The 22,534-nt window shown below is 36.2% G+C and overlaps 2 protein-coding genes across 2 annotated transcripts; one reads left to right on the top strand and one right to left on the bottom strand.

Annotated features, from left to right (window-relative positions):
- The first annotated feature begins 4,018 nt into the window (after positions 1-4,018).
- LOC117984863 (transmembrane emp24 domain-containing protein 2-like) lies at positions 4,019-7,196 on the top strand. Its single transcript, XM_034971523.2, is given in 6 exon segments — positions 4,019-4,356; positions 4,896-4,928; positions 4,931-5,008; positions 5,011-5,075; positions 5,479-5,625; positions 6,782-7,196. Coding segments are annotated over 6 exon segments (615 nt in total). The 5' UTR covers positions 4,019-4,214; the 3' UTR covers positions 6,932-7,196.
- On the bottom strand, positions 7,152-21,954 carry cin (Molybdenum cofactor synthesis protein cinnamon). The gene is made up of 10 exons (XM_034971518.2): positions 21,496-21,954; positions 20,541-21,298; positions 19,201-19,355; positions 18,102-18,243; positions 17,382-17,461; positions 16,630-16,736; positions 15,657-15,816; positions 15,202-15,313; positions 8,947-9,152; positions 7,152-8,524 (listed from the first exon to the last, which is right to left on the bottom strand). The coding sequence occupies exons 2-10, from the start codon at positions 21,292-21,294 to the stop codon at positions 8,384-8,386; spliced, it is 1,857 nt and encodes a 618-aa protein (XP_034827409.1). The 5' UTR covers positions 21,295-21,298; positions 21,496-21,954; the 3' UTR covers positions 7,152-8,383.
- Between the last annotated feature and the right edge of the window lie 580 nt (positions 21,955-22,534).

The following is a 22,534-nucleotide window of genomic DNA, read 5'->3' as shown; positions in this document are numbered from 1 at the left end:
ATTTGACGTCATACTATGAGGATATAGGATATAGGATACTTTTTATCCCGAAATTCAGCATGGTTCCCTTAGGAGAGGGTTGAAAGTTAAAATGTATACTGAGCTGTAATTCATTAACGCGTAGTCCGATTTCATTCATTCTTTTTTGTAGAAACCATACATGTTAAAACTTCAAGTGCAACTTCTCAACCATCATCATAATAATCACGGGTAGCTTTTGTACTTTTGGATTTCAATCAGCTGTTTTAGGATAGTTGATGTTGAATTGATATTAAAGGTACGCTTAGAATAAACTATCTCTGGTTAGGTACAAGCAACGACTTCATAATTCAACTCGATATCCCAACTCTTCAACCCTGATGATGCAGGGTACTCGTTGCACTCCTAAGCCACTGTTGATTGTGAGATAATATTGTAGATGCCAAACATATATACCATTATTGAACTTTAAGTTCCAACTCTTCAATACTGATGCTGCAGGGTACTGCACTCCTATTCTATGGGTTTTAGGAACTGTTGTTGGTGAATTAATATTGTACCATTTACTATTGTACCAAACCACGACTACATGGTTGAACTCCGTTCACAAAAATCCACGCACTCCATCGAAATCCTATTCTATTCCAAACTATTCGCCAGCGTGACAGGAGTGGAGAAGGCGGATAGGGACGTGTGAGGGTGGCAACGGATCAACGTGATTTTTTCCATATCATCAGCCTGCGGTCGTCCACTGTGGACATAGGCTTTCCCTAAAGAGCGCCACCACACCCGGTCCTCAGCCTTCTCCACTAGCCACTTCCCGCCAGCCTCTGTATATCGTCGGTCCATCGTGCTGGAAGGCGTCCCACACTACGCTACTTATACCTACGCGGTCTCCACTCAAGAACTTTCCGGCTCCAACGGCCATCACCTCTACGACAGGCATGACCTGCCTTCTTTATCCCAGAAAATAAAAGAGTTCCCACGGGCTTTTGAAAACTACATCCACGCGGACGAAGTCGCGGGCGTCAGCTAGTAAATAAATAAAAAAGTACTATTTGTAAGAAGCGTTGCGTACTTTATTTGTAAGACGGACAGACAGACAGACAGACAGATAGACGGACAGACAGACAGACGGACAGACCGACAGACGAACAGACGGACAGACGGACGGGCAGACGGACCGATGGACGGACCGACAGACGCATGGACGGACGGACGGACGACGGACGGCGGACGGACGGACGGACGGACAGACGGACGGACGGACAGACGGACCGACAGACAGACAGACAGAGGGTTCCGTTTTTTCCTTCTGAGGTACGGAACCCTAAAAATACAAAGAAATACCACCAGGTAGGTACCTACCTACCTATATTCTACTACACTAATATTATAAAGAGGAAAACTTTGTTTGTTTGTGTTTGTTTGTTTGTTTGTTTGTTTTTACTGAATAGGCTCAAAAACTACTGGACCGATTTTAAAAATTCTTTCACCATTCGAAAGCTACATTATCCACGAGTAACATAGGCTATATTTTATTTTGGAAAAAAATAGGGTTCCGTAAGATATTTGGGTTTTTCGGACACAAGGTGTAAAAAATCAACCAGAAAAGTTACTTATTTTGCGTACGCTGCCTAAACTATAAAAGATAGAACCATAAAATGTTCTAATTAATTGTAGATCTTATAAATATCTACAAAAAAGTCCGCGACACACTATACCCATCTATGTCGAGTGAGGCACAGCAACCATTTTTTTATCTACACTAATCTACACTAATATATAAGAGGAAAACTTTTTTGTTTGTTTGTTTGTTTTTGTTTTTTGTACTGAATAGGCTCAAAAACCTACTGGACCGATTTTAAAAATTCTTTGCACCATTCGAAAAGCTACATTATCCACGAGTAACATAGGCTATATTTTTATTTTGGAAAAAATAGGGTTCCGTAAGATATTTGGGTGTTTGTCGGATCATCAAGGTGTAAAAAATCAACCAAAAAGTTACTTATTTTGCGTACGCTGCCTAAACTATAAAAGAGTAGAACCATAAAATGTTCTAATTAATTGTAGATCTTATAAATATCTACAAAAAAGTCCGCGACACACTATACCCATCTTATGTCGAGTGAGGCACAGCAACCATTTTTTTATTATAAAAATCTTGAATTTTTTTTGGACTACATTTAAACGCGTTTATTTTACTCATGCTATTAATCCTTATCAAAATAAATGATTTCATCACTAAGAACAGTTTATGGACGATAATATTTGGTCTTTGAATGATTAAAATTGGACGTTTGGTTTTGGAAGTTATGCGAAATTAAAATATTACGATTTTCTGCTGCACGGCCCGTTGTATTATATTAAAGAGGTAATGTCGTTAAGTTGTGTGTAGGGGGTAATCTTTAGAACTACTGAACCGATTTTAAAAATTCTTTCACCAGAAGAAAGCTACATTATTCCTGAGTGACATAGTGCTATACGGGATCTTTAAAAACCTAAATCTACGCGGGCGAAGCCGCGGGGATCAGCTAGTTATACATATACAGGTACCTTTTTAGGGGTCCGTACTTTATAAGGAAAAAAGGGACCCTTAGGATCCACTTCGTTGTCCTGTCTGTCCTGTCCTGTCTCATCCGTCCTGTGGTCGTATCTGTCACACAAAACCTATAGGGATACTTCCCGTTGACCCAGAATCATGAAATTTAGTAGGGTACGTAGTCTAGAGCACAAGTAAAGGAATAAATCCGAAAACCATAGATTTGTGATTACAACTTACAAAAAAAAATAAAGTGTGTTAATGAACAAGTGTATAATAAAAATAATTAGTATTTCAATTTTCAAGTATAAATAAGTATACCAAGTGGGGGTAATTATATGAAAGGGCCTTTACTGTATTGTGTGTATTCCTAAAACACATTTTATTTATTTTATGGCATAATAGTTTTTGATTTATGGAGCAAAAATGTCAAAAAAATACCTGAGTACGGAACCCTTGGTGCGCGAGCAACTCGCACTTGGCCGGTTTTTAAAATTAGATAAAATAAATAACTAAACAAAGTTACTTACCTATTGTACTAGGACCACACGAGTATATATCCCTACTATGACCTCAACAACAAAGTCAGGTCAATAAACCATGAATAAAATTGGTGTCCAAATTTTCAAATTCCAGAGGTCAATGTACAAAATGCAATAAGTATTTTGAAGACTTATTGACTCTGCTCTGCTCAATCTTCTACACATTTAGCATAGCCACTGATAAAAATTAATTTTATAAAATCATTACGACTTTTGTTTTTGAAAACATAACAACAGTTGTCGTCATAGAAACCACAATATTACACGCGCAGCCGCGCGCCGCTGGGCTGCCCTTCCCTCCGCCACCCGAGCGGTGTCTAATGGTTGTGGGGTGAGAAGCATGATGATTTTAGCCGAAATCTAGCGCTTGAAAAGGGTTGAACAGTAGTTTGGGAAAAGTATTTTTGAGAAAAAACTACTGAATGTTAGGTTTGGCAAAGTAAAGGTTATTTCAACTAATGAATAAATACACTATGTCTAATGATAATTTTTTTTAGAATTTTCTCTATTCCTAATCTTATTTATTTACCGCCCAAAGTTGACATAGATTTAGTGTTAAAATAGGAATCTTTTGAGGCTCGTAACTTTTAAATCATATTTTTTTCAATGTTTTAGATATCATTGAACCTAGATAATGAACGAGATAAATCGATATAATTCCTTAGTTTTGTGCGTACAATATCGAATATTGTTGTATTTTCCCTCCTACGTTTGTATGAAGAAAGCACCGAACTGAGCTGCCTTAGGAGGCATGTGTCACTATACTGGGCACTATTTTCAACCGATGGAGCGACGTTGCCAGACTTTATGAGCTATCGCTTTACACGAATGGAGGTTCCCTAAAAAAGACTGAGATAACAATACCTCTTTGACACATAGATGTACAAGAGCGGCAACACGTTATGGTTCCTCTATGTATACTATCTCTATGGAGTAAATGTATTCTGTGCCCCTGATTGTGCCGATAAAAGGCTGTGGTGGTCTTGTGGTGGTTTTGCTTTGGTTTTGCTCTGCTGTGCTGGCTGTCATTACGTGGCCTTAGTTTTGTGCGTGAAATAAATAGTGTTAAATAAAAGAAAACAAGCTATTAATGTATTGAAAGCAGCTATTAAACTATTCCAGTGAAAATCTTACTTCAAATACTTATCATAATGCATAATTTACCTAAATCTTCATGGGTTATTTCAATGATTTTAGCCATAGTCGTATCAACAGCAAACTGTTACACTATCACGGTGGACGCACACGCCGAAGAATGTTTTTTTGAAAATGTTGAAGCTGACACTAAAATGGGTAAAGTTGTAGAATTTACTAGTTACCTACAGTTTGAACTTTGAAACTACCTTTATTTAAGGTTGTGTAATGTATTGTAATTTGCATTATTGTTGATATTAACCTATTTTGAAATTATTTGTGAACATATTTCCATCACAGCTTTTGTAATGTAAATGCGAAAGCGTGTCTGTCTGTCAGCTTTTGATGGCTATTGGTTTAACCGATTTTGAAGAGTACTGAGATAGCATGCATCCCAGGATGGATAATATGTATAGCTACTGGAGTTCCCTTGGGATTTTCAAAAAACAAACTCCTGCAGACAAAGTTACGGGCATCATCTAGTATCTTTATGAAGTCTGAAAACAGAATGTTTAATTGACAGTATTGAAAAATATAATATTTGGGTGCTATTTATTTATTTCAAAACAAAGTTACCATGGTCAATTGACCATGCTTGCAGGTTTTTTCATGCTTGTTTGTACAATACTATAGCTGTAAATTGTAAATACTATAGCTTTAAACAACCTCTATAAGACAAAATAATATCCTTATTTCAGGGCTTACATTTGAAATAGCTGAAGGTGGTTTCTTAGTATAGATGTAAAGATCACTGGCCCTGATGGTACAGTGATATATCGGGGTGAGAGGGAATCCTCTGGAATGTACACATTTCTGCACCCACCTCTGGTCGTTACACCTATTGTTTCAGTAATCAAATGTCTACGATGACACCTAAGGTGATGTTTTATTATAATATATTGCCTATTATTCTTAACACATCAATTCCTATGCAGAATTATAGAGCTTGCACTCAGATTAACTTTTATTGGCAAGGCACCCAAACCCATTACTGCAATGCCTCTCCTGTGCTAATGGATTAGTTGGACAATGGGGCCGATTCTCTTGTACATAATCTCTAAACTAAACTAAATTGGTCAGGTCAAATCTAGTGCTATCCTTTTCTGCAAGCAACATTATGAAAGGGATAGCAATAGATTTAGACGTGTCATTTTAGTTTAGTTTAGAGTTTGTGTACTTACTTTGTGTAATTAGCCACAACAAAATAAAATGAATACTAAGCGTACAATTAGAGAACAATAATAATACATAGTACAATCAGTATTTATTATTTATTTTCAGGTAGTGATGTTTAACTTTGAAGTAGGAGAAGCGCCTCATAAAGGTGATGACAAAGACAAGGAAGTTGATCACAATAAGCTAGAGGATATGATCAAAGAATTAGGCTCCACTCTCAAGACTGTAAAGAACGAGCAAGAATATATGCAGGTACTTTCTACTTAGTCTAATTTATTATACTTATTGATTTTGAAAGTACGATATTATAAATCAACTCAATGTGTCTTCTGAGACATTCACTGTTGTATTGTTTGTTCAGATGGACATTCAAAATATTTTGCATTGACTTATCAAAAAAACATGTCCCTTCTCAATGGACTAATTTCATATACCTACTCAGAGTTATAGGTAGCAGAGTCAAGGTTGCCTATCCACTGAATCAAAGCAGTGATAATGTTTACAATCAACCAAACAATAGGGTATTTTACACCAAGCGAGCAAAAATCCAAAAATGTATAAACAAGATAGTATTAGCAATAAGCAATCGAAAAATGTTACTTTCAGTTTATAAAATTATATACCTAATGAATTTTATAATTCATTTTAAAGATTTCCTTTTTTATCTCTGTTCTACAAGTATCCGAAACACACTAAGCTGTAGCCGCCATGATGAATCCAGACTATGACGTCACAATGTTAAAGTTGTGTAATGTCACCTTAGCACTTGTTAACAAAATACCAATTGTTTAATCAACTTAATTTAAGTTTTTTTTAATTTGTTTTCATTTCAAATAGTAGGTATAATACAATTCAAATTCATTAATAAATTATTACTCCTGTTCCCGTACAGTATATTTCATTTATTGCAGTGGAAAACCGGTTAGTAAAAGCATATAGGTAGCTCCACAGATTATCTACTATTCTCATACTATTCTCGCAATTTTAAACCAAGTTTTTCTCCTACTTTTATCTGTTGGCACTTGAATCCACAACTTGGTGTTTTTACACTGGTATTCCCACATGCAGGCGCAGCACACGAATGAAAAAGCAAGTTACTCAATTTAAATTGCAAAAAATATGTACTTCTTCATGTACTCTTTCACTAAGAAAATTTCTTTTAGACAAAGTGACGTCATCACGGCTCATGAACTTTACGAGATGGTGGGCAGCGTTTTGCGGGTGAAATTAGAAATGCGTTTTTATTGCACTATCAATCGAATAAAATTTTTTGGTGGCTTATTATCACTTTATGATCAAATTAAAACACTTTTCAAAAAAGAGTAAAATACCCTATTATACAGATATCCAATAAATTATTCAATAATATTTCTTGCTTTGAGTATAAGTTTCCTCTTCAAATCTGCAGGTACGAGACAGAATTCATCGATCCATTAATGAAAGCACAAACTCTCGTGTTGTTATGTGGTCTATATTTGAAGCATCGGTGCTTCTAGTCATGACTCTGGGGCAAGTCTACTATCTCAAGAGGTTCTTTGAAGTGCAACGAGTGGTCTAAAATGTGTTGCTGTGGTGTAAAAAGTTAATAGTATTTAATAAATTTTTATATTGATGACTGAGAAATGCAAATCCATTTTGGTATGTTGCATGATTTGTGAAAAAACATTTTTTTTTTTCTGTTATTTATTATGAACCCTTAAGACCAAACTACTGGTAACACCACTATCATTAGTTAAAAATATATAAATGAGGAGCAACTTGTAAGTAAAACAACTGTAATATTTTGATCTGTTTATTTTGTAAAGTACAATATACCAAACTTCTATCATTTTATTTAATGCAAATAGTATGAAAATTGTCAAAATAATCTAGTTCATTATAATTATTCCTTACTTTATCATGCATTAAATCTTTGAATTTTTTCTAAGTAACATCTTTAAATGGATAAAAGAGGATGCAATAATTTATAGATGTTGCATTTAAAATAATATGAAAGTCAATTGTTTTAGACCTAACTTTCAAATTAAAGTGATAGGGCTAAAATTGCGTCATCTCAAAAGATATATCAATCTTGTTTTCACATAAATATTGTTAATGGATTATAACATTTTAATAGCTTAAACTGTACATTTTAAATAATAAAAGAGATTGTTTGTAAATGATGTTTTGTATATACTAACGCTGAGAAATAACTTTAACATTTTTGTTTTAAAATTTACCATCCTTAATTTTATTAAAAGATCTTTTTTCCTTTCAATTCCATGTTTTCCTAATTTTAAGAAGTTTTCGACGAAACTTATAATATTGCAACTTTAGATCAAAAATCACAGCTTATAAGAGAAAAAGATTTATATCAAACAGTCATATATTTGCTTTTGCTTACGACTTCGTGATATAAATTATAGCCTTATAGCGCTCAGGTAATCAGTAAAAGAATGTTCAGATTTTGATCATAAATTCCCAGACAACCTAACCTACCTAATTCCCCTACATACAAGAAACAAATTTTCTTTTGCAAGTGCAACGACGACACACAAGACGGAAGACAATTCATTTTAAAGATTTCAACTTTTTTATCTGTTCTACAAATATCCAAAACGCATGGTACCGTAGCCGCCAAGTTGATTCCGATTGTGACGTCACATGGATTAAAATTGTAATGTACTCGTATTTCACTTAAAAAAACAGCAGCTTACCAATCGGTGTGACGTCATGACAGTTCATGAACCTAAAAAGATGTCAGGTAGCCAAAGATGCCAAATGTGCCAGTTTTCGTGGCGAAATTTGACATGCACAATTTAAGTGCATTTTAATTGCACTTGTCGATCGAATAAAAAATTTGTAAATTATTGGTAGTTTATAGTCACTTTAGGATCAAATTAAGACACTTCCAAAAAAGGGTAAAATCTCTAATATTGTACTAGGGTACAAAGGCAAATCACTAAAGTGATTTTTAAAAGGCAACTGAATTGATCTTAGACAATTATAAAACCCAAGTAAAGAAATAAGGTTAGAGTCTAGTGAGATCGATCCTGCCGGTGACGAGGGCCGGCACGGTGGCGCCGGCGCGCAGCAGCGGCGCGCGCGGCGACGCGGCCGGCAGCTCCAGCAGCACGCTGGCGCCGCACGCGCTCAGCAGCCGGCTACTGCACTGTAATCACAACCCCATACTATTAATAACATAAAGTGTGTGTTCTAAAACTGAAATTAAGGTGTAAATCAGTGTAACACCTAATGCACATATTCTCTACTTGCTAGAAAATTGGTTAATCGGTGTTTTCCGCTCTTAAATACTAACACCGCGTAAGTCATTTTTGATGCCATTTTCTAGAGAATCGACGAGGGTCGCGTCATTTTAGTCAATCATCACAACACAACACACAAACATTTCCAAAAGAAACTCTTCAACTCTGAATAAAAAGACTATCCATCAAACGAATCAAACCTCAAATTATGGAATTGTTGTTCTCCTGTAAAGTTGCTAATTTTGACTTACGTGGTGTAAAAACTGTAAGCGACGCTATGCAAACGCGAAACTTCATAACATCCCTGGCATATGTATAGTATAATGACCTGGTTCCCCAGCAGCGTGGCGACGGGGAAGTCCTGCGTGCTGGGGAAGTGCAGTACGGCGCGCGCGTACTCGGGGCGCGCGTCTAGGTGCACGTCGTGCGCGAGGCGCACGCCTAGGCGCGCGAAGTCGGCCGCGCGGCGCGTGCACTGCCGCAGTGCGCGCACCACGAACAGCAGGCAGCACACGTAGGCCGACACTGGATTACCTAGATCGGAAGAACAATGGGCAAAATGATGGCAATAGGGAATTATGAAGCTGCTTTACTCGATAAATACTATCGTTATGAACGCAATTCTCTATATTATTTACTAGCTTTTGCCCACGACTTCGTCTGTGGAACATAATGTGTAATTTGTAGCTTATGTTACTTCTGAATAATGTAGCATTCAAATGGTGAAATAACTATTAGAATCGGTTCAGTAGTTATCAATTACAAACAAACAAATCTTTCCTCTTTATAATATTAGTATAGACTACTCTATCCAGAAGTCAGTAGGTACTACAGCGTTCTCTCTGTTATGTAATCCATATCATCCCATGATGGAGCCAAAAACCTCAGTGGACGTTAACCATTTTGAGTCACCAACCAATCAATACCATGCGCAACCATTAGCTGCATAACAAAACCATGAACATGAGTACCAGTATTATATGTTCAAGGCACAGGGTGCAAAATGCAAAGGGCGGGTGTAGGGTGCGAGGTGCGACTTCCGAGTGGGGCATTTTGGCTTAGCTCTAAACATGAACTATCAGAATAATAAATATTTAGACCAATCCATACTAATATTATAAATGCGAAAGTGTGTCTGTCTGCTAGCTTTTCACGGCCCAACAGTTTAACCGATTTAAATGAAATTTGATACAGAGTTAGCTTGCATCCCGGGGAAGGACATAGGCTACGTTTTATCCCGGAAAATCAAAGAATTCCCATGGGATTTTTAAAAACCTATATCCAAGCGGACGAAGTCGCGGGCATCATCTAGTTTTAAATAGTGTCATATAAAAATATTTTTCACCCCCAATGCGCAGGTGAAAAATTAAAAAAAATTACAAAAATAAAGAAATTTATTTATATGGTGAGGTAAGGTGGAGAATACTTACCTTTTCCTCCCAGCGGGCAAATAAGGGGTAGGAGAAGGATGGCCTTCCCCTACAGTATAAGATAAGATTCGGGCGCCAGCCAGCCGAGGAACGACGCACGGATAGCCGAGCAGAGGCCTGAACCTTTAATCTCAGGCAGGGATTTCGGGCCTACTCCGTCGTGGACTCTCTCACGAGACGACAAATGTCAGATAAATATTTTGGAGGATCAAAACAATGAAAAATTGTAAAAGTTTTTGAATTATAATATAATTTTCTATTTAAATAAATTACTATGAATAGCGTCCCTACGTTCCTTGCCTTATCTTAATTCTACAAAATATAGGTACCTTTACTTATTAAATATTAGACCTAGGGTTATGAAAATTTGTACTAAAATTAATAAAATATATCGTTCGCCACGCACCGGAGGATATTTTAAAGAGTTCCCTGATTAAGATTTAATAAACCGACGCACTAGATCTTCGGATGCAGGCCGATTTGTGTGAAAGGACATTTCAACACCATGTTCTAATCAGGGTTCCACAACACATATTTTTCGAAGCAAATCACCTCATAGTGCGATAAATAGGAAACACAAGGGGAAACACATGGGGAACACAGGGGAACACAGGGGAACAGAGCATTAGCGCTGTTATTTCATATATACATATTAAGGTGAAGCCTTCAAGGCCGAAATTACTGCTTTCTAGCATTTCGCCACAAAACGTCTCATATTTCATAAAAAATCCGGAGAGAGCCGAATATCACGTACGAATTTTGGAAGAAAAAGTGACAAGTCATTAGTCATGTCAATTGTCTTCCATCAATTACTATAAATTTCGTTTAAAAAAAAAAAACAACTGTCAAAACACTGATCTATGGTCTCCTTGAAGATAATAATGGGTAGAGGTTATGTTACCGATGTAAACAAATGCCTGTCAGTGTCAAAATTCTATTGCAAAATAAAAAGGAAAACAATTATAATAAAGGTGTAACGAGACCGTCTAGGTACACGTTACAATTTCCCCTTTCTAGAGAAAAAGAAAAAAAAAATTTTTTTTTTCTTTACCCTTAACAATCCTGTAAGGCAAAAACGAAGGGAACTACCAAACAAAAGAAGAATTAAATATCTAAATTCATTCAAGCCAAAACGACCAAATAATCTTTAATAAATAACGGATTGAGAGCAATCCTTCAAAGCAAAAAAAATTATCTTAAAACTAAAAATTGCATAGTATTGGCATTCAACTGACCAGACACGTAGCACCCAACGCTGTGAAATGGTAAGCCAAACTAGCGAAGAAGAGAAGAAAACTTTCTAAAGAGTGTGTGATTAGAATTGGCATTCTACTGACCAGATCACTAAGCACTAACGCCGTGAAATGATAAACCAATCTAACACAACACTTAGCCTAAACAAAAAGAGTCTAGAGTTAGTCTGCACCCGTTCAACCCGCTGAGGCACCCTCGCCGCGCATTGACGACTAACCTAGCTAAAGGGTTTTTCGGAATGGTCCTGCAACTGGACAAAGCACTGGGCACCCTCGCCGCGCAGTGTCGAACCACCCAAAATGATGCACTACAAAAGAGCGACATCCAAAACACCGTCCTGCCTAAGCAAGGACATAGCATACATGTCCACATGTGTGAGACAAGGCTGAATATGAGTACTAAAGACCCATCCAAAAGAAAATATTTACATCCACTTGCCCGTTAAACAGACACAAGCAGGAGGATAGCATGGAGCATGTGCCAACCATGATCCCACAAAAGAGCTGTACATATGTACAAAACTACTTGACTGATTAAAACAGAAACAAGCAGGAGGATAATACGGGGCATGTGCTAAACCGTAATCCCACATAAAAACAACTGTACATATTTACAACAAAATAAGGTAATACGGTGCAAACAAAGACAACCGCAACCAAAAATAAGTATAGGATTGACAAAGGAGCCAAAAATCCTATACAAAATGAGCCCTTATAAAAGAACTACAAAGATAAAAATGTACAATATATACACATAAGGTAGTGCGGGGCAACTGCATAGCCGCAAGCTACAAAAGGATAGGATTGACAAAATAGCCAAAAATCCTATAAAATCAGTAGGACTGACAAGGAGTGTCAAAGAATCCTACTCAAAATGATTAGTCCTTATTGTGTTAGCTTCTGTTTAGTCCTTTTCAAAATAAAATTAATTTTAAGTTTTAATTTTGTCAAATTTTAAGAATATCTTTTATATGGTATCTACCTGTACTATTCTTTGCCAAATCTTTCAATATATAAACAGTATCTGAAATTTTCTTTATTATTTTACATTTAACAAATCTAGGAGCTAATTTAGCTGAAAAGAACGAAGCAGCATTGGATTGCACAAAGTTGCGCCTCCAAACTATGTCTCCAACACAATAAGAAATGACTTTTCTTCCCACATTGTAGTATTTGGCATTACGTCTATATGATTTAGCCAAATTACTAACAGTTTTATCAAAAAATATTACTCAAAAGTAAGAAGTGCGTCCGAATAATCAGAACGACTACCAATAACTAACTCTGAAGGATCAGAGATAGAATTAAATTTATGTAGGGACCCATCGAGGAAAACTTCCCTACCAAACATAAGAAAATTAGGTGTGTATCCGGTAACTAGATTAATAGTGCCATTAATAGCTGCCTGTATATGGGGCAAATATTTAGACCAGGTTCTATGATCGTTCTCAACATAGCATGCTATACAAGTTTCAATAGTCTTATTAAAGCGTTCAACTGGGTTATTCTGAGGGGTATACAAAGTGTTATAAAATAATTTTGGAATGTTATATTCTTTAGCAAAGTGTTTAAAAGATACCAAAGTGAATACCAAAATGAACCGAATTTAAATCATCATGATTATTTCTAATAGTTTCTAAAATATTTTCTCTAGGTATTACTATTTTCCAAGCTAAATTTTGATTTAAAATAGATTTAGGCTTGACATATTTATACAAGGTATGGCTTTAGATAATAATTTAGAAAAGTAGGCAATAGGATGTTATTGACATGAGTCATCATCTTGCATCAGAACGTTAATTAATTTAGTTAAGGGTAAAAAGTTCGAAATAAATCATCTGTAATAATAAAATCTATGTGACAAAACAGTTTGTTATCAAAATCTGTCCAAATAACCGATCAGAAAGTCTTGTAATTCGACGGTGCATTTATCACATCAAATGACATCCTAACGAATCCAAACAACCACGACCTAGGACTACAAACATTGTCTAGTCAATGAAATTTAAAAAAAAAAAAGTAAAATAAGTAGGTAAGTATAAAATTTAGAAAGGAAGAAATCATTTTCTTGTAAATGAACAATGAAATTCTCCATTTTTAAATTTGGATAAAATGTCAAAATAATATAAAAGTCAAAACCAAGGATGATGTCAATAAAATATTAAAGTTGTTATTTGTCGCTGTGCACCTTACATTTTCCAAGAAAATTGGCCACGACGACTCCTATATAGTATTAAGGTTAAATTTCCTAAGAGGAAATATACCTATTTAGGTAGTTGGCATTAAGGGCAATATGATTAAGAACTCTAAAAGACAAAGACTTACCAAGAAAATATGTTAAGTTAAATTTTGAAGATTGAAATGCTTGTTTACATAATAATTACTTACAATTTGTGATGAACTATACTCCGTTCCAGACATACTAATAGAATCTTGACCGAACATGGTAATGTTTACAAAATCTATAGATATACAAAGCTTTATCATTAAATTTCACTCGCAATAGATAATAAGTAATACACAATATACCTCAAAATAAGCTACGCTTGATTAACATGAAAGAACACTTAAATTAGCTATGCTAGGACAAACATCTTAGTATCTAGGCATACAATAAATAGGTTACACGGATACAATACACCTTCAAATATTACAAAAACACTAAGTAAGACAAGAACGAGGGCAATTAAAATATTGATCCACCAAACCATGAGAATCAACACGACTAGGATCCCAAAAAAGAATCGGGTCTCTGTTCCAGGGCGACAAATGTCATATAAAAATATTTTTCACCCCCAATGCGCAGGTGAAAAATTAAAAAAAATTACAAAAATAAAGAAATTTATTTATATGGTGAGGTAAGGTGGAGAATACTTACCTTTTCCTCCCAGCGGGCAAATAAGGGGTAGGAGAAGGATGGCCTTCCCCTACAGTATAAGATAAGATTCGGGCGCCAGCCAGCCGGAGGAACGACGCACGGATAGCCGAGCAGAGGCCTGAACCTTTAATCTCAAGGCAGGGATTTCGGGCCTACTCCGTCGTGGACTCTCTCACGAGACGACAAATGTCAGATAAATATTTTGGAGGATCAAAACAATGAAAAATTGTAAAAGTTTTTGAATTATAATATAATTTTCTATTTAAAATAAATTACTATGAATAGCGTCCCTACGTTCCTTGCCTTATCTTAATTCTACAAAATATAGGTACCCTTTACATTATTAAATATTAGACCTAGGGTTATGAAAAATTTGTACTAAAATTAATAAAATATATCGTTCGCCACGCACCGGAGGATATTTTAAAGAGTTCCCTGATTAAGATTTATAAACCGACGCACTAGATCTTCGGATGCAGGCCGATTTGTGTGAAAGGACATTTCAACACCATGTTCTAATCAGGTTCCACAAACACATATTTTCGAAGCAAATCACCTCATAGTGCGATAAATAGGGAAACACAGGGGAACACATGGGGAACAGCGCATTAGCGCTGTTATTTCATAATATCCATATTAAGGTGAAGCCTTCAAGGCCGAAATTACTGCTTTCTAGGCATTTCGCCACAAAACGTCTCATATTTCATAAAAATCCGGAGAGAGCCGAATATCACGTACGAATTTTGGAAGAAAAAGTGACAAGTCATTAGTCATGTCAATTGTCTTCCATCAATTACTATAAATTTCGTTTAAAAAAAAAAACAACTGTCAAAACACTGATCTATGGTCTCCTTGAAGATAATAATGGGTAGAGGTTATGTTACCGATGTAAACAAATGCCTGTCAGTGTCAAAATTCTATTGCAAAATAAAAAGGAAAACAATTATAATAAAGGTGTAACGAGACCGTCTAGGTACACGTTACAATAGGTAGGTAGTTTTATTCTTATCTTGTTGACTTACCAGGTAAAGCGAAAATAAACTTAGTTTTCCCTTCAAACTCGCAAGTAGCGAAGGTGCTCGGTTTTCCAGGTTTCATGCACACGCGTCCGAAGTGCAACGTTGCACCGAAATCCTGAAATATCATATCATTTATTTGTGATATTTATAATAATTAACCAAATCAGGGATATTTTTAACAATCATGATGTCACTAATATAGCCATAGGGAATCAGTATATTAGCTTTCATAATACCTTGCCCAGAGGAGTCCCAAACCAATATGAAGAATAAACGATTCGTGCGGCTAATGGTTGGCACCGGCTCCAAAATAATTTTACTATAGAACTACATTAGATGATTTTTCAGTAATAATTTTTTTTTTAAATTTTAGTGCGGTTATTGACGTCCTTTTTTTTAATTTTCTTCGCCTCTGTTATGAAATTACCACTAAGGCACTGTAATTTTTTTTTACTTACATTAATCAAAACTGGTTTGAGCAAGTCCCTGTCTCCCATAGAAACGCCTCCCGTGCATATGAGTATGTCGGTGCGCGGCAGAGCGTTAGCGATGGCCGCCGCCAGCGCAGACGGCTCGTCGCGTGCGATGCCACAGTCTATACTCTCGTATCCGTGCTCCCTTTAACAAGATCGGACACAACAAGTCTAAATCCTCAGAAAAAACCTGTAGAAGTAGCCCTATTGTGACTAACTGTTAAAGCGAGATAGCTAAATGCACTGGGCAAAACAATTGATCATTTGTCACGTTCTAATAAGAGCTTGCCTACACTTATTAGAACGTGACAAATGATCATGTTTTGTCCTTATCACCGTGGCCACTTTTTTTGTTTGTCAAGATGTATTTTGTACGTGAGATCTTGACAAACAACGTGAAGTGAGGTTATGTTGCCTCAAGTAAGTATTTTAAAGAAATAATTGATTAATAACAATTATTGTTTTTGAAGTTATTGTGCATTGGTGGATTGCAGTATAGTAGGCTACAATAGCCGAAGCGAACGTAAAATAGAAGGAATAACACTAGGCTCTGCTTGAGCGAGGGGCTATAGGGGCCACACCGGGGCCACGCTAGTTGCATATCTGTAGTGCGTATCTATTGCGATCCTTTTCCGTAGCGAGCATTATAAAAGGAATACATTTAGACCAGTCAGTTTAAACAGAATTAGCCACATGTAAAAACAGACGTATTTGCATTGAGTTACAGTTAAATTTACGTTACTTTGGATTCTACAGATGCTACTAGGTGCTTTGCTAAAAATTGACGACACGCTGCGGTGGCGTAAACATCAAATTCAAATACCATTCTTATTAACATAATTAGATATCTGTGGTTTTGGACCATAACATGGCTTTTCAATATTTTTGAACGAAGGATAAATAATAACCTCTTTAATAAGTGCTAGCTTTGTGGCTGCTCTTTAGAAGTGAGACTTACTTAAGCAATGCTTTTAACATAATTCTATTAGAGTCCCTGATATGAGACGGGCGCAGGACACAGTCTGAAGGTTCCTGCAATTCGTTACCAGTTGACATGATCGCTACCTGGAACCAAGAGGAGCTAAGATAAAACCACACCAAGCTACAGATTAAGGCCAGGAACACACGTGGGGAAGATCGTGCGCGAAATTCTCCTCGACGTTGCTGCGATATGACGCGTCCCTAATTTTCACTACAATATCAGCGGAACTCCACTTATGCTGAAGTTGCCATAAGTTGATTTAGCTGCATAACAAAAGCCGTGCCAAAAGCGATTTAGCGTACCGGTACGATGCCGTGAAGAAACTAAAAGAGGTTTAATAAAAATTGCCATACCCCTTCCAGGTTAGCCCTCTACTAACTTAGACTGCATCATCATTTACCACCAGGTGAGATTGCAGTTAAGGGCTAACTTGTGTCTAAATAAAATAAATACCAATGGAATGAATTGAAGGAAAACCAATGAACATGTAAAAATACTAAAATTTCATTTGACCCAACAATACCATTAAATTTTAAGCCGTGAGCGTCAAGGCCTGTACATTTACAAGGTACTAATAATTGATTAAAGGCTTATGTCGACTATCGATAGGCTATTTATATCAATAAGAAACTAAGAATTTTTGTGACTTTATCCTTTTGTGAAATTATCTATGAATACTTTCATTTAAAATGTGTCAACGTAAACGATTAACGGTATTATTTACTTACCTTTGGGTATGCTAATATAGGAACACTCTGGTAACCAGCTCCGGCTAAAATACCAATCTGTGCGGCGCCTATAACGTCACCTGCAAATCAAATCAATAAATGTAAGCCTTTAATCTGTGGGCCCACAAATCTATATCGTACTTAATATTATAAACTCGACTGCAATTCTTCTTCGATGTAATCGGTTGAGGAGTTGTAAAGTGACGGTCGCTACCTGGAGAAAGTTACTGTTTATACCAGAAAAGTATATAGCAGGCAAACATTAACAACAGTCATACTACTTTAATATTATAAATTCGAAAGTTTTTGTTTGTTACTTTCCGCTGCAATGGAGTAACGGATCCACAGGATATTCTTTTACATGGATATAGTTAAGGACTTGGAGAGATATAGGCCACTTTTATCCGGAAAATCAAAAAGTTCATTCGGGATTTTAATAAACTTAAATCCACGCGTACGAAGTCGCGGGAATCATCTAGTAAGAATATCCATACTAATATTATGAATGCGATAGTATGTCTGTCTGTCTGCTAGCCTTTCACGGCCCATCCGTTCAACCGATTTTGACGAGATCCTATGGTACAGATATAGCTTGCATTCCGGGAAGGACATAGATATTTTATCCCGGCAAATCAAAGAGTTCCCACGGGATTTTTAAAAACCTAAATCCACGCAGACGAAGTCGAGGGCATTAGCTAGTATTATATAAAGGACTGTTACCTTTTTCGACCAACATAGAGCCAACAGGGATGTCAAAGCCGATAGGTCGTACGTCCTGGTGTGGCTGTGGTGCCACAAGAACCTCAATTTCCAATTCAGTTTTATGATCATCAGAAGCCAAGATCAGCTTAGTATCTTCAACCTAAAATATAGTAGCAATATAGTAATATGTATGTAATATAATAATGCCCTTCCGGCTTCCGTTTTTAACGGCAGCTATAGTCGATAAAAAATGACTCCTTTCGCGCCATTTTAACTCTATGGGTCAATCCTTGATTTTTCCGGAATATAATCCTATGCCTATGTCCATCCCCGGGATGTAACTCTATCAAATTTCATCAAAATCGGTTAAACTGTTGGGGCGTGAAAAGCTAGCATACAGACAGACAGACCCACTTTCGCATTTATAATATTAGTATGGGCGTATGGATTGTTATCTTCTAAATATCTTCTTCGCACCTTTTGGGCGGCGCGCTCCATCTTAGGCTGCATCATCTCCTGTTTTGTGTGATTGCAGTCAAGTGCTAGCCTTAAAAACCGGCCAAGTGCGAGTCAGACTCGCGCACCGAGGGTTCCGGTCGTATTTTTCGACATTTTGCACGATAAATCAAAAACTATTATGCATTAAAATAAATAAAAATCTGTTTTACAATGTACAGGTAAAGCCCTTTCATACGATACCCCACTTGCTATATTAATCTTACTTTGAAAGTTAAAAATACTAATTATTTGTTCATGAACACATTTTTTTTTTGTGATATAAGACCTACCTATCTATAAAATTTCATGATTCTAGGACATCGGGAAGGAGGACTAGGAATTAATGAAGTGTTATAAGGGTTCTCTTTTTCCTTTTGAGGTACAGAACCCTAAAAATATCAAAGATAATAAATTGTAGAACTCGCGATAGGCAAAGCATATTTATTACATTTGTAATATTTTAAAAAGCGAAGACAAATCCGTACGTTTGTGCGTGTGACACGCACGCACTTAGCGGCACAAATTACACAAATAAATGTAAAGATTTGAAATGATACAAATATAGTATGTACCTACTGTTAAATATCCTTATTATCCTAAGTAAATAATATTGGGTTACCTGTACAACGCAATCAGCGCCTAGGGGTAAAGGTGCTCCGGTATTGATCCTGGCGCATTCGCCGGGAGCGAGAGGCGTGCACGGAGTCTCCCCTGCCGTTACAGCGGCCCGCACCTTGCGGGTGCCAGCGCCGTCCAAGCTGAGGCAAGCGTAACCTACGAGTAAGTTATCTTTCAGTAGCGTACACAGGGTTCGAAGACAGGGTAGTTTAGATTAGGTACGTACGTATTTACACTATAACACTGGTAGGTCATAATGAAAAATGAGTATTGGCTCTTTCAACTAGGGTAAGCAGTGTTTTTTATGCCTGTGCAGGTGAGCTCTCGTAGAGAGTATATTATATGTAATATGTTCCTTGCAGGCTTATGAGTAAATCAGCAATCTTTTGCCCCTTATTGGCCACATAATATGATGAATATGTTTTACTTTTTTTTCTCATTACTGACCGAACGCAGACAAGACCTTATTTTTTAAAATCTTTTTTATGGTTTATGACAGTTGCATATAAGTTTGTGTTTTATTGTTTCCTCGCAAGTGGGGTTCTCGACCGAAATAGCAATTACCGACCTCGTTTAGTTTAAAGTTTTAAAAGTCCTAGATTTGCCTTCCTATATTACTCGGCCGGTAATTGGTTTATTTCAGGCCTGGACTGTAATGTACCTACTATTACAGAATTTCTACATATTCTACTTAGGTGGCCCATAATACTGTGTTTTTTTTTGTTTTTTTTATTAACACTTAGTATAATATGACCTTGATTACTTATATGAAGAAAAGTTGTGTCAACAAAGTTTAACAAAAGATATGGCCATATTACAAACATTGAATATGGCCTCTAAATACAGTTGTGTAAAGTCACTGTACTATGTGCATATAATTTATCATGCTTCACTGACTTCAATTACTAAACTGACGTCATAATAACATAAATGACAATAAAATTGTACGATTGTAAATGTCTTGTCTCTCAAAAAAATCTTGTTTTATGGAGAGGTGAAAATAATAATTGCATGTATTTTAGCTGATGGATACTTATAAACGCGAAATCGTATTCTAGCGTGTGGGAATTTAATGTTAATGAACTACTAGGTAATGAACTAATATGAGAATGTTTGAAAGAGAATAAATTAACTTCATTATGCAAACTTGGTTTTCATCCAATTTTGGAAATTAATTTATATTTTCTTTTGAATTTTATCACAAACTATGTTTTGCCTACAGCTTTGCCCAGTCTTACAAAAATATTTGTTGTAATACATTGGCTTTTGCATAGCACCCCTACTAATAAATAAAACTATCACAATTTTATAATATTACAGAAGATAATGAAAATATCTTACCATCTTTAACAGATGCCGGAAATGGAGGAAATGGCTCCTTAGCAATTATGCCCTGAGCTACGACGTGGGCTGTACACTCTTCTAAAGGAAGTACTTCTATTCTCTCCACCCACTTCAACATTACAGCATCAACTGTATTGAAGGCCTCCTGCATCTCCATCATTGGATAAGGAGATTCTCGGGGTCTTAATGCTACTTTTGATAAATCCACTGCACTGTTCCGTTTATGTGGACAAATATGATCTACTTGCAGTTTGTCATGAACCGTTCTAACTTCACTTAGCTCATTGTTTATAAGACTAATAGCATGAGCTAAAACAACTTTAACAACTTCTATGCATTCGGTAACTGCTTTTTTACTTCCTGGAAAATTAATTATAAGCGTCCTGTCCTTAATGCCTGCGACTGCTCTAGACAACATAGCCATGGGAGTCTTCTTAAGACTTTCTATTGTCATTGCAATGGGTATAGCTGGCACTTCCCTCTGAATTATTGCCTTAGTAGCCTCCGGAGTCACATCTCTAGGACTTAGGCCTGTACCTCCAGTTGTTAGAATCAGATCAATATTTGAATCACAAAAATATTTAAGCTCTCGCTCAATTATTTCTTTTTCATCTGGTACAATTATTGTATGTATGTTGGCCTCTGGAAACTTTTCTGTTAAAAAATCAAGTAGCGCTGGTCCTGATGTGTCTTGAGAGTTATCCTTGAAGCAGCTGTCACTGACTGTAATGATTGCAACTGCTTTCACCATTTTTCTAAAATTTAAAATGCCTTTAAAATGCTTAAATAAATATAATGATATACTTACCTAATTCATCAACGAAAAAATTAAGTTAACATATTTATGTAGTTACTAAATCATCATTTGTAACAGGTTTTTTAAATATTCTCTATATTTTAAGCAAAGTAAGTAGGTACTATTACTTAATAATAAAATTATTATTTAACTTACGTTATTACGATGTTACAGCCGTGTTTCAAATGAAACTTTATTCTTCTATTACACCATAAAAACAAGTTTAACTTTACTCTCTGATAAAATTTGTTTATGTAAATATTTGATGGTCGTTTGTTTATGTAAATATTTGATGGTCGTTATCAGAAGTAAGCACCTGAGTTTTAATTTTAATTATACTACTCAATAAGCGAACTCGCACCATGCAATTAGTTCAAGAATGGACTTATATATTAATAGAATAGAATAAATAAATTTGGCACAGATTTTGATTGACACTATATTTATATTATCGAAGCGACAGTATTTAAAAACGGCTCACACTTTAAAAAATCAAACGAGATCTATATAAACAGAGCTCTGAGAGTTAAAAATAAAACTGCTTACGCCGAAATATGTATTTAAAACATTGGGAACGGGAAACAATTCTAATTTGAATTGAGAACATACTGTCAAACGTCAATTCCATTTCCATATGATAATGACAGCTGACATCAGCGTTGCTAGATGAGATGTGGCGAATCCTAAATCCTACGAATGAGCCACTGAAAAGGTACGAAAAACTTACGAGGATGCTACTGCACCATTGAATTATGTACGTCGTAAAAATTCAGTTAATTACTGAATTTTAAACTATGGCTAAAAAATTATAGTACGCGACAGGTCGAGATCGCAATTGGGGTGGGGACGCCCCGCATACCCGCACAAACCCAGTGCAGAATAGCGCAGGTGACGTGCAGGTGTGAGGGGCGTCCCCCCCGCCTCATACCCGGATTGCCATCTCGGCCTGTCACGTACTATAGATTTGCCTTGTCGATTTTTTGAGGTGTAATAAATGCCTCAAACTTAGATTAAATTCATAGATGATAAAACAGTCCTAATTAAGTCTGAAAAAAGTAGGAAAATAAGAACGAAGATACGAACATGACCAAAAAGGTACGAATTTCGTACCTTTCTGGCAACATTGGGTGACATGCACGCACGTTTGACAATCAGCTGAGTTATAAAGTTGGCGGGAAATGTTATCAAGGGATAG

The sequence above is a fragment of the Maniola hyperantus genome, chromosome 9 (assembly GCF_902806685.2).
Source record: "Maniola hyperantus chromosome 9, iAphHyp1.2, whole genome shotgun sequence".
NCBI classification, from domain to species: Eukaryota; Metazoa; Arthropoda; class Insecta; order Lepidoptera; family Nymphalidae; genus Maniola; species Maniola hyperantus.
Note: the sequence above shows the minus strand (reverse complement) of the source record. Positions and strands in the feature narration are given on the sequence as shown.